This window comes from Lathyrus oleraceus, chromosome 5, assembly GCF_024323335.1.
Source record: "Lathyrus oleraceus cultivar Zhongwan6 chromosome 5, CAAS_Psat_ZW6_1.0, whole genome shotgun sequence".
Lineage (NCBI taxonomy): Eukaryota > Viridiplantae > Streptophyta > Magnoliopsida > Fabales > Fabaceae > Lathyrus > Lathyrus oleraceus.
Window position 1 is genome coordinate 599,434,627 of NC_066583.1, and position 13,512 is coordinate 599,448,138.

Consider the following 13,512-nt stretch of genomic DNA (forward strand, 5'->3'; position numbering starts at 1 on the left):
GAGGAACGATTTGAATCTCACCCTAGAGAGCCTTAACACGTGTGATCATTTCGTTCTTCTCAATTTAATAAATATGAGTCATCCTCCCTATAAAAATAAGAAAACATGTTAATAAACATTGATTTAAAAAGTCAATAATATGACTTTTCAGAGGAATAACACCTTACTTAGGAAACTTAATAACATGGGATAATCTATTTCAAATCTAAGAAAGTCCTTCACCCCAAAAATAAGAAATTGGTCCAAAAATTCCACTGCTTCCCTCTCCATATCACTAAGCCTGGCCAGAATAAAGCCTGTGATAAAGAGGGGCTCACCCTTCTAGTAAAAAGGGAACCTATAGGACCCATCCTCCTCAATGATAACTCTTGAGCATCATTTTCTACCCTTAAGTCTAACATAATTATATTTCTAATTCTTGTAATTAGAGGTATATGGGGAAAGCAAAACTTTCCATGGGATGATGCTCACAGATACCCAACCGTCCTAGGATACTCTCTTTGTTTCATAAAAGGAAAAAAGATCTCAATAGTGGGAAAAACATCTAGACCCCAGTATAGGATATGATATCCTCACACAAATAATTTATTGCTCAGATGTAGCTAAAATAGGGTGATGTTGAGTACCGTGAGGTTTTCACACTCACAAATAGTGAAAGGGAAGTCGACTTTGAAATCTTGTAAGACGTCAGTATATGAGGTTGTCGCATGCCGACCCATTCACCTCGAGAACAGAGCTCCAAAGTAATATCAACTTTGCTATCAGTGTATGACAACTCCAGGCCCACCTGAAATGCTTATACTCAACCATCTTTTAAACAAATGAAATCCAAACTTAAAACTTCTTCACAGAAGGTGCTTGAGGGAGTGGCAGAAATCTTCAAGATGGATTCATTAGAACTTAAGGAGGAAGACACAAAATTAGTGTAATTATCGTACGACAAACTCATAGAAGAACCTAACATTTATCTTTCCACAAACTTCCATTCCACTTCCCACGTCCTCCATTATGTTTCTTTTTGGCATCGATTCCACAAATCGTCCATCTAAAAAATGGTTTGGGGTTCAATGGCTTTCCCAAACGCGTCAGTTTAGGGTTCAATGACTCACGAATAAAAACCATAACTACGAATAAATAAGAAAAGAGGCGAAATATTACCTGCGATATTTAGTAGATAACGAACAAGAGAGAAGAAATGAATTTGAACCGAAAGCACAATAAGGTGTTAAACATAAACAAATTTATAATTGATTTGGAATAAAAAAAGATAACACTTATATAAGATTGTGAGTGACAGACAAAAATGAACGCATTTAAGACTAGTGGTCTAGGAATATAATGGTAAAAATAACCTGAATTTTATGTGAATTCCAAAACAATAAGTGATGATTAAAAACTAAACCTTTAATAAAAGCAGGAGACCTGTAGTCCAAAAGAAAATCCCAACAAAGTAATACATGACATCTAATATCTCCGACCAGGATATAAATGCCGACACTTATAATTCGAAACTATTAAACAATCCAGTTTATTCCCCTAAAATGATATATAATGTATGCTTTTTATAATAATGAAAAAATTCTTTTAAATTATTGTCAAGGGATTTGTCTTAATTTTAAAATCTAGATTTTAACGAGTGTATATTCGAAGATTGTAATTCAAACAATTTTTCTTTTTTTCGCAATGATGAGATGTATGAAGTGATTTTGTTATAAAAGGAGTACGTTCGAATTCCATTCTCTAAAAGCTACTAATGACATTTTTAAAATTTTATAGGGTGTGTGAATAGTATATGGGGTGTAGTGAATAACACATTAAAATAATTAAAGACCATGTATAGGTCCATATTGCCGAATGGGGTTGGTTGGTGTTGGTGTGAGTCTTCACTTCGCTTGTGCCTCTTTCTCTCAATCTATCTTCCCACGCGATCTGTGATTGTCACGAAACAATAGAGATGATGTATTCGCGGTTTAGAACCGTCGCCGGAAATCTCAATTGCGCCGCGAAACGTCTCTCTTCATCTTCCACCACCACCACAACCACCTCAGCTCCGTCTGAATTACAGCAGAACCTAGCAGCGCTCCGGGCTCGGCTGGCGATGGAGTCGCCATCTCTGTCGGACTTCATTTCCTTGAAATCGGACAACGCCTACTCTGTTGAGGTTGGGACAAAGAAGAAACCTCTTCCGAAACCGAAATGGATGAAGGAATCAATTCCCGGTGGTGAGAAGTATGTGCAGATTAAAAAAAAGCTCCGTGAGTTGAAGCTTCACACGGTTTGTGAAGAGGCAAAGTGCCCTAATTTGGGAGAGTGTTGGTCAGGTGGTGAAACTGGCACTGCCACAGCTACTATCATGATTCTCGGAGATACTTGTACTCGAGGTTGCAGGTCATACATCAATTTTTCTAATTTTTTGTTTAGTAGTATTCTCTGTTAATTAGGCTCTATTGGAATGAAACACGATGAAAATTAATAAATTAGTTGATTACATTGCATACACCCGGAGGAATGAAAATTGATACGATGGAATATGATGTAATGGATTCCTTCACGTTCCATTTGGCTATTATTTGCAAATTCAAACAATAGAATCTGATTATGTACCATTTCATTCAATTCCATCACATTCCATCAATCGTAACATACCCTTAAGGAAACTAGTCTACAAAATTTGGTAGTGACGCTAGGTCTGTTGATAAATTAAACTGTGAAGCACGTGAAGTAGCCATGAGAAAATGAAAGTGTGATTGAATTAAGCCAAATGTATCAGTCAGTGTATAGTCAAACACCACCATCAAAGTCAAACACCGACATGAGATACTAGACATGCCTCAAATTTGAAATGTTTGTGCTACATTAAATAGGTTTGAATTGACTCAGGAGTGAAACTGTGAAAATGACATCTAGTATGGACATGTAAAAAAATGCAGAAATTGTTATAAGCAAGTTGTGTTATTTTGTTTTTGACTGGCTTGTTGTAGTGAGACGATTGCAACGATGAGTTAAATTGGATGGCTCAATTTTTCACATAGTTTCTAAGCATGTTAGTAGATATGATCAAATTCCCATTTTTGTTACAGATTTATTTTGGATAGAAGCCGATCCTGAATAGAACATTATGGCGCAGTTGATCCATGTAGTCGAGCCCACTTTGTGGAATATGGATTGGTTGTTGTTTGTTGTTTGTTTAAACGAAATTATTCCTAGGTATAAATGATTCTCAGGAAAGAATATCTTCTATATTCCACTGAAAATATATGCGAGGAGTACATAAAGATAATAGATTCTCATGAAATTATATACTTTATACTTAGTTTGTATGAGTATCGTATTCTTGGAAATGTTGTAAACCTTTGCATTTTTTTTTCTAGATATGATCCCATCGTTATATTCACACTCGTATGAATGTTATTGTTTGGAATGATTTACATGGCTTGAAAGGGGAAGTCTGTGTAATTACTCCTATACCTATTGAAGTTTGTGGAATATTCATTTACCAGAACACTTCAATATAATGCGTTTATGTTATTTTTCAGATTTTGCAATGTTAAGACATCAAGAACTCCTCCACCGCCTGACCCTGATGAGCCCACCAATGTGGCTGAGGCAATTGCATCATGGGGTTTGGATTATGTGGTTATAACAAGTGTTGACCGTGATGATTTACCTGATCAAGGGAGTGGTCATTTTACTGAAACAGTGCAGAAGCTGAAGGCACTGAAACCTAGCACGCTGATAGAAGCCTTAGGTATACATTTTGAATACTGTATTTTCTAAAAATAGACTAACATGGTAATTTGTTAAAACGTATTCCTGAAAACAACGACCAAGCCTTATTTTACTAGGTAGGCAGAGTCATATTAAAATAAGTGCGCATATGTATGGTTTTCAGTTAGAGCTAGTGAAGCATGAATGTGAAAGGAAAGACTATCTTTTGTGAGTTTCTTTTTCAACTGGAGCTATTCGATAGAGGGGAGAATTAGGTGGTACCCTAAATTGTAAATTCTATATGCGGTTTCTGTTGATGAGTTTCTCATCAGTGTTGTAAAATATTGGCCATGGCGGGTATTGGTGGTGGTTTTTTGGCTTGCCACCATGGCCAAATCTGTGAGGAATGGAAGCACCATGAGGCCACACACGGACACGGCGGCGCCATATCTCGAATTTTTGGGTATCCGCCATGGTCTGCCTGCCATCTGCCATCGATAACATTGTTTGTCATACATTGGTGTTTATTTTTGAACCGGTACTGTTTACTAGTTTGACTTTTAACTAAAATTAAAGAAGAAATCATGTTTATTGGGATTTGAGCATAGGGAATAAATCTGAATGTTTGGTTTGTTTTCTACATATTTTGTTGAGTTGAGTAGTGGCAACTATATCATTAAGGGGACTTACAATTTATCCATGTGATGATTCTTGCACTGATTTTCTTTCAACAGTTCCCGATTTTCGAGGAAATGCTGAATGTGTAGAGAAGGTTTCCAAATCAGGACTAGATGTCTTTGCACATAATATTGAGACAGTTGAAGAGCTTCAGAGTGCTGTGAGGGATCACCGGGCTAATTTTAAGCAGTCTTTGGATGTTCTGATGATGGCGAAGGAGTATGCCCCTGCGGGGACACTCACCAAGACTTCAATAATGTTGGGTTGTGGGGAAACACCTGACCAGATTGTGAAGACAATGGAGAAGGTGAGAGCAGCTGGTGTTGATGTGATGACATTTGGTCAGTATATGAGACCCTCAAAGCGCCATATGCCTGTATCAGAATATATTACCCCTGAGGCCTTTGAGAAGTATCAGACTCTTGGCATGGAAATGGTATGTCTCTAGCATCTATTCTTGTGGCTCTGCTTATCTGTATATTATTTGTTTGTACATGAAAGGAATGTATTTTGCTGGACGAGAAATAATTGCAGTATCCAAAGTTGTTGTCATAATTTTGCCGGTGTTCTCATAATCGTAATTTCAGTCAGCATTTACTAAAACCTTTTGGTGGGGGTTTGTTATATGTTCTGTGGAGTAGATATTCGGTGCACAGTATAGGACAAAACATTTTGGCTTCTTGTCTGCGTTTAGAATTTTATATATGTTCCTCAAAAGTTGATGCAAATAAAGTCATTTTTAGCATTGTTCTTGCATATTCAGTGGGTGTAAAATATATGCCATACATCCTCTGATTACTATTATAAGTAAATTTTTTTTTTTTGATACATTTGACTGTTAATGTATTTAGTCTATATATGGACTAGATACATTAACAATCAAATGTACAAAAAAATCAAATTGACTTATAATAGTGACCAGAGGGTGTACTAATCAGTAGTAAATTAGCAGTAGTACTTGCTAGTTATGGTTAGCACTCCCACATGGTGGTCCTTCCTAGAGATATTTAATTGTAGTACTATAACTGGCATTCTTTACGTCACCATTCAAGCGTAATCATGACACTTCTCTACTTTTAATTGTTGCATCATGCATCACATTAATTTTTTGAAAAGCTCTAATGTATTAAAAGCTTCTTACAGCAGTAATCATATTTTGATCATGGGTATGAAAATTAATTAATTCTACTTTGTATGTGGATAGGGATTTCGCTATGTGGCATCTGGACCCATGGTAAGGTCATCATACAAGGCAGGTGAATTCTATATTAAATCCATGATTGACTCAGATCGGGCTGCATCTTCCTAAAAGCTCTGTTGATCCATTATTTTTTTTCTTTCATTTTTGTTATTTACACTCATGTGCATTATGTATAAGAGGTACATGTTTGCTTCATTCTGTTGATGCCCATACCATGTGTAATCTATCATTAAAATGGTATTTAATGGGCTCATAAATTCATTTGAAAAATGCAAATCTTAAAAGGTTAATCTGTGTTCTCATCTACCTGAACTCATTTTTTTCTCTTTAATCCATGCAGTTTACACTCATTGTTGTATTTATGAAAAGTAATTAGTTTGAAGGCTATTAATTGAGAAATCATGTAAAACTGTTACTTTTGAAGTGGTTAAATTTAAGTGTTTATTTCAAACGTGCCACTTAATGTGTTTATTTGTTAACTGATGATCTAACTCTGCTCACTGACCTAAGTGAAATTGGGACTACTATTATTATGGTGACAACTTGTCCCGAAGCCATGTTTAGTGTTACGATTACAATCATTATATGGTAGCCTTGAAGAGCTGTGAGATGTTTCTTTTTGGGTTGGGACTTATGACAGGCTGGTTAGTGTCTGTCTCAACCCCCTGTGGGGAATGGAGATGCTGAAACACTTGAAAGCTTGATTACACTAATGATTCTTTTTTGGCTATGATACATTACTCGAGCATATAATATTTGATAAAAGCATTATTCAAAATGAGTGATGTTTGAACTGTAACTTTTGTAACCCCAAGGGTTGGCCTAGTGATGAAGGCGTTTTGAGAGTGTGTTTCTCTCAAGGTTTTAGGTTCGAGTCCTGCTAAGTGCTAACAATCTTTGTGTTGTTGGGCCAGTTCATACATAGCATTGTTTTGACTTTAAACAAGATCTCTGCTAGTGGATAATGAGATTGGTCCTCTTGAATTAGTCGGTAATAAAAACGAATACCAAGATTTTAAAAAATAAAATAAATGAGTGGTGTTTGCTAGAGCAGATCAAAAGTATTTGAAAGGTTAATCAATTTAAAATGTTGGTGTTTGCATTGCAGTTTAAAATCAGGTAACTTTTCATAATTGACAATTCAAAAGGTATGCATACTTTTTCATATTGTTTTAATTTCCTTTGCTTTACACTGTTACTTTCTTTAGCATGATATTGACAGCAACCATGACCAGCATGTTTAACTTTTGAATCATCTTTTACCATTTCTTGCATAAACTATCAGAACTCCCTTTTGAATTATTTTTCCGTTTCTTGCATAAAATTTAAGAATTCTCTTTTGAATTCATCTTTTCCATCTATTGTAAAATATCAAAATCAGAATGATTGCAACGGGAATAAACTGAAAACACGTATTATACATCAATCTCTCCTCTTAGTACCATATAATGACTTGTATCATACACCATTATTTTGGAGGCAGCCTCAACTAACAATAGAAGGAATAAGGAGCTAGCGAGCAAACTTTAGATCATAATACAAGCTCCAAAGCTCATCAGGGACATCAATGTAGGCTCTAATATTCCAATAGAAACCTTAAATAAACTGACCTCAGTGATCTCTAATAAATCAGCAGTAGCTAAAGAACGAACACTAGAATTATGAGAGCCTATCAATATTTAATTTGGTAGAATGAGCAGGAGGAGGATGCCAACACACATGTCATCGAGAAATATCATAGTTGATTAAGAACTCCCATTACTTCTGGTCAACAATCAGCAATGGTTTTCATCATAGCCTAGATCGGAAAGCTTGATGCTAGTCATAATTACAGTGCAAACATGGGAGGTACAGTGCAAACATGGGAGGAACTCGAGCTTGTTTCAATTCTAATCTCCTGCAAAACATAAGAAGAAACAAAGGAATGTTCATCGTTGTGACTAGGTAGGTATGACAACGGGGCGGTCGGAGACGGTTTTTACATTCTCAAATCCAAATTCGAATCTCCAAACAATCCCAAATCCAAACAGGGATGGAAAATTAAAATCAAAACTCGTCCCAAATAGATTCAGATTGAGTTCGGGTATCTCCGTTCCGCCACCATCCATTTAGTAAAATCATTTTTTTAAATAAAAATATTTTTTTAAAAAAAATCAAATACATTACAAATAAAAAAATAAAAAAAAATCATTCATACATTTAAAATATTTTAAATAATTAATACAAATCAAAATATTAAAATATTAACCACTTATTTAATATTCTAAATTATCAAAAATAAATAATAATATATCTAATAAAATAAACGGGGCGGGGTCGGGTGGGTACTAGTATCCCTATTATCCGATCCGTCCCCATATTTTATAATCGAGGAGAATCCAAACTTAATCAAAGCGAATTTTCTCCGTCAACTTCGAGACGAGTTCGATAGATAACCGCAAGTACATGTAATTGGTTTGATTTTGAGGAATTGATTAAAAAAACATAATCTAAGCCTATCCAATTTTATTAATATTATAAAAATAATAAATAATGATAAAGTTATATTAATAAATAAAAAATATAAATATAAAAATATATCCATAAGGTTTGGTTTTGAAAAATATATTTCAAATCCGATCTAAATTGAGTGATTTTTATAAAATGAACTCAAATCTACTTTATTCAATAATATTCGGTTATTTTGCAATTTTTGATTTTTTTATTTCAATTTGTAGTATTTATTTAGATCGTTCAGATTATTCAAGGGTCTTGAGAGAATATAATGTATGATAGTTATTGATAAAATGACTTTTACTTGATACCGATGAGACTCATATTCCACAATAAAATCTAGTATTTGAGAATATAGATGGTGAAAAAAAAAGAGAGGAGCTAGTGTTATTTAAACTCTCCTCCCTCACTGTAAAATATGAATCAAACCTTTTATCAATCACAATAATTTTTGTTTATTAAATTATATTTTTTAATGGTATCAAAAAAGTTTTTTTTTACTCAATATTATCAAATCTTTTTTCTTTACTCTAGGCATAAGATTAGTTAAGGTATCCTACTCAATTTTTTTTTATAAAAAACAAGCTTAATTTAATACATTATCAACTTAATTAGATTGATTATACACAAACCTAAGATTGTACTATTGTATATCTTGTTGAATATCAATATCAAATCAAAGCTATTTAAAGGTCCAACATAATCTTGGTTCATGCTCACTCCAAGAACCTCAGTCCCAGTTCTATTTCTATAGCCGTTAACACTTTCCATTTTTCATCAACTATAATTTCAAACCCATGTTTCCCAATTAACCATGTAACATCCAAAGTACAACCTTCTTTAAATCACCACTAAACCATTGCCATCTAAAATTAAACTCTCTTCATAGCTTCAACCAAATGGGTTGTTGTATCAGCAGTACCCCAAAAGATGACCAAAATACCCTCAAAAACCAAGAAAATGCCATGCAAGAAGCAAAGTGCAGAGTTCCACAACCACAGCCACAATCAAAATCACCCCCAGTTACTGTTGAAGAAGAGTCTGTGAAAGAAGTTCTATCTGAAACTGAAACACCCATTTCAAAACCCCAAAAAGTTTCAATTTTGACACAAGAAACAAAGCCCCAAATGCACAATATGGAGATTACAAAAGAACCCATCATGAACAAAGCATTTGAGGAACCCTCTGATGTTTCTCTCCTTTCAGAAACATGCAGTGTAGGTGAGAGTTTCTCCACCACTACCACCGTGCCGGAATCGAGAGAAGAGGAAGTTACAAGCAAGCGAAGAATCAGAGAGGGAACTCGGAACCGGAATAGAACTCGAAATCACTCCGATGTATCAAGGAAGCATTCTTACACAGTTGAGGGGAACAGAATCGGAGGGAGAGAGCGACGCCGGATCAAATCACCGGCGAAGGTTCCCGAGATTCCACCGGAGAAGAAGGTTGTAGTGAGTGCAGGATCGGTTCGTCGGAGGGAATTTCCCGAAAAAGTCCGCCGTGATCCCGGCGGAAGTGAAAGTGTCCGCCGGAGATCGAGATCGCCGTCGTGTTACAGGACGGTTGGCAGCGGTCATTGTCGGAGTGAGCTCAGGCAGGCAGATAGCGCCGGACGGAAGTTACCGCCGCCGGGTAAGCGTGAGAGTGAGGAGGTCATTGGGGAGACACACGACGGCGTTTTAATGGAGGAGTCAATTATGAATCCGCATGTTTCTTTGGAGTGCTTTATTTTTCTGTAGATTTCGGAAGCACGTTTAAGCGATTTTCAAGGGTTTGTTTTGTAGAAGCGATTTTCACATTAACATTTTTTGTTTGTTTTGTGTTGCAAGTTATGTTTGGATTTACAATGAGGTTTGTCAAATCAAACATGGACAAAATTGAGTTTGTTTGAGTGTTTGTTTGTGTAGTGATTTGAGTCTTTTTCTCACGAAATTGCATGTGTATATTACTAATAATGTACAAGGTGGAAAATGTTAATTTTTTTTTTTTGAATTTAAGTATTGTACTATTGTCTAGGTTTAAGTGTGTGTTTGTTTCAAAGATTGTGATGTTGTTATCATAAATGTGAGATTAAGATGGCAACATTTCTACGTTTGTTTCATGTTTTAAATTATTTTCTATTCGTAGAAATATAATTCACATATGATTTCTAGCCTTGTTATAGCTATGCTAAAAGAGTGAGAATCTAACATATTGCAATATCAAATGTAACTTTCTATAATTTTTCACTACCAAACACATAACGAAATGTTTGTTTCCAAGGTAAAATCAATTTGAGACGTATGTATAACAGAATATGTATAACAATTGACTTTGTAATATGGAATTGCAACCCAAATTTTTCTAGATAGGAGTGAGAGTATTTTTGGATGAAATATTTTAAAGAATTTTTTTTTAAAAATGATTTGATCAAAATTTATCATTTTGATAAAAGATTTATATAATTGTTAAATGATATAAATTATAAAGTATTTTATTCAAGTTAAATTTTAAATTTTTTAAATGATACTAAAAAATAAAGAATTTGAAAATGCTTCTTTCCTCTATGTAATGCAAATGTTAAATTATTTATTATTTATTTTTTGAATTTTATAAAATGATCTCATATTTTATAAAAATTTCAAATTCATCCCTAATTTTCAAAAAATTATAAATAAATTCTTAATAATTTTCAAATTTTCAAAATTTGCAAATTGTTCTCTATTTTTTTATATTTTGTATTTGGCTCAAAAGTCTTAAAATTTATGAAAACAACCCCAAAAATTTAACAATAAATAATTTTAATATTTCATCAAAACAAAAGAATTTAAAAATGAATGGATTTCAATTAAATCATTTAAATTCCTTAAAATTTTGAATTCCATAAAAAATATAATTAACTTGTCCAAACACACTCTAATAGTTTACTGTTTCACCTAGTCATGGAATCTAAGGGTCCATTTATTTTAGTTTTTTTTTAAATAATTTTTATAATGTAATATAATTTTGTGCAATTTTAAAAGAAAAATATTTTTCATAAAAGGTTCAAATAAAAATTTGGTTTAAATAGTTATTTTATATATTTCATCATTTTATTGAATTTTTTATTTCAAAATTTCAAAAAATTATTTAATTTTGAAGTCATTTCAAATAAATTATTCATAAAAATTTACGATTTCGACTATATTTTGATCTTCAGTAATATATGTAAAATAATATTTTAAGAATAACTATTTAATATATATATTATTGAATATCAAAATATAGTGAAAATCGTAAATTTTTATAAAAAATTATTTGAAATAACTTCAAAATTAAATAATTTTTTGAAATTTTGAAATAAAAAATTCAATAAAATGATGAAATATATAAATTAAAATTTTAAGAATAACTATTTAATATATATTATTGAAGATCAAAATATAGTCGAAATCGTAATTTTTTATGAAAAATCATTTGAAATAACTTCAAAATTAAATAATTTTTTGAAATTTTGAAATAAAAAATTCAATAAAATGATGAGATATATAAAATAGCATTTTAAGAATAACTATTTAATATATATTATTGAAGATCAAAATATAGTCGAAATCGTAAATTTTTATGAAAACTTATTTGAAATAACTTCAAAATTAAATAATTTTTTGAAATTTTGAAATAAAAAATTCAATAAAATGATGAAATATATAAAATAGTATTTTAAGAATAACTATTTAAACCAAATTTTTATTTGAACGTTTTATGAAAAGTATTTTTTTTTTAAATTACACAAAATTATATTACATTAGAAAAATTATTTTTAAAAAAACTAAAATAAATAAACCCTTAGATTCCATGACGAGATGAAATAGTAAACTACTAGAGTGTGTTTGAACGAGTTAATTATACTTTTTATGAAATTCAAAATTTTAAGAAATTTAAATGATTGAAATCCATTTATTTTTAAATTCTTTTGTTTTGATGAAATATTAAAATAATTTATTGTTAAATTTTTGGGGTTGTTTTCATAAATTTTAAGACTTTTGAGCCAAATACAAAATATAAAACAATAGAGAATAATTTGCAAATTTTGAAAATTTGAAAATTATTAAGGATTTATTTATAATTTTTTGAAAATTAGGGATGAATTTGAATTTTTCATAAAATATGAGATCATTTTATAAACTTCAAAAATAAATGATAAATAATTTAACATTTGTATTATATAGAGTAAAGAAGCATTTTCAAATTCTTTACTTTTTAGTATCATTTAAAAAATTTAAAATTTAATTTGAATAAAATACTTTATAATTTATATCATTTAACAATTATATAATTTTTTTATCCAAATGATAAATTTTGGTCAAATAATTTTATTTTATTTTTTAAAATTTATTCTTTAAATATTTTATCCAAAAATACTCTCACTCCTATCTAGAAAAATTTGGGTTGCAATTCCATATTACAAAGTCAATTGTTATACATATTCTGTTATACATACGTCTCAAATTGATTTTACGTTGGAAACAAACATTTCGTTTTGTGTTTGGTAGTGAAAAAATATAGAAAGTTATATATATAGTGAAAAATATATAAGATTTCAAAATTAATTTTGTTTTAAAAAAGTATAATATTTTAAAAAATATTTTTATAAAACCTATTTTTAATAATACCAAGAATTTTTATTTTTTTTTAAACTAAAATAAAGTGTCTCTAAATCCTTTAAAATCACATCAAAATATACATTGTGATGTGCTTTAGGCCTTGCCGAAGCTAAATCAAACGCATGTTAAGAGGTCGTTTAGTTGGGATGTCTGCGGTGCAATTTGACTGGTTTTTACGTGAAAAGTCATCCGATCTGCGAGAAAAAAAGTGTGGTTCAGTTGGCTTTTAAAAATAAAATAAAATGAAACCAAATTAAACCAATGTGATTTGGATTGTTTCAATTTTTTACAAAATATTTATTGATCCATAAACACATATAAATGATAACATAGCTTTGTATTTAGTCATTTATGTGTTATCAAATATCAACAAAATTGATCATATTTGGACATCAGTTTGATATTTAATACAAAAATAAGATTAGAAAAAAGTGGAATAAAAAACATAAAATAGTAGCATAAAATAATATAAAAAATATTATAATGAAACAAACAAAAACAAAGGAGATGAAAGATTAGAGAAGATGAAAAAGAAATAGTAGAAGATAAGAGAGATTAGAGAAGAAGAGGTGCATTAAAAACATAATTTAAAGATAGAACATCTAGAATAAAAATAAGATGATGAAAAAAAGAACATAAGAGATAAGAGACTAAAGAAGGAGAGACGAGATATATATGAAAAAAAGATGACAAGAAAACGCGATATTATGAGAGATTTGAGAAAATTTAAACTGAAACTATAAGTGTGAGGAAGAGAAAATCATTTATAATCATAAGGTTAAAATATAATAAGTTTGAGTTTGGTTGGAT

The 13,512-nt window shown here is 31.3% G+C and overlaps 2 protein-coding genes across 2 annotated transcripts; both read left to right on the forward strand.

Moving 5' to 3' along the window:
- The first annotated feature begins 1,857 nt into the window (after positions 1–1,857).
- Positions 1,858–6,084, forward strand: LOC127086856 (lipoyl synthase 1, mitochondrial). Its single transcript, NM_001426917.1, has 4 exons — positions 1,858–2,388; positions 3,537–3,748; positions 4,443–4,822; positions 5,591–6,084. Exons 1-4 carry the CDS (start codon positions 1,955–1,957, stop codon positions 5,693–5,695), a joined length of 1,131 nt encoding a protein of 376 aa, NP_001413846.1. The 5' UTR covers positions 1,858–1,954; the 3' UTR covers positions 5,696–6,084.
- Positions 6,085–8,761: 2,677 nt separating this feature from the next.
- On the forward strand, positions 8,762–10,175 carry LOC127086857 (uncharacterized). The gene has a single exon (XM_051027671.1). The coding sequence runs from the start codon at positions 8,980–8,982 to the stop codon at positions 9,817–9,819; it is 840 nt and encodes a 279-aa protein (XP_050883628.1). The 5' UTR covers positions 8,762–8,979; the 3' UTR covers positions 9,820–10,175.
- The last annotated feature ends 3,337 nt before the right edge of the window (positions 10,176–13,512 follow it).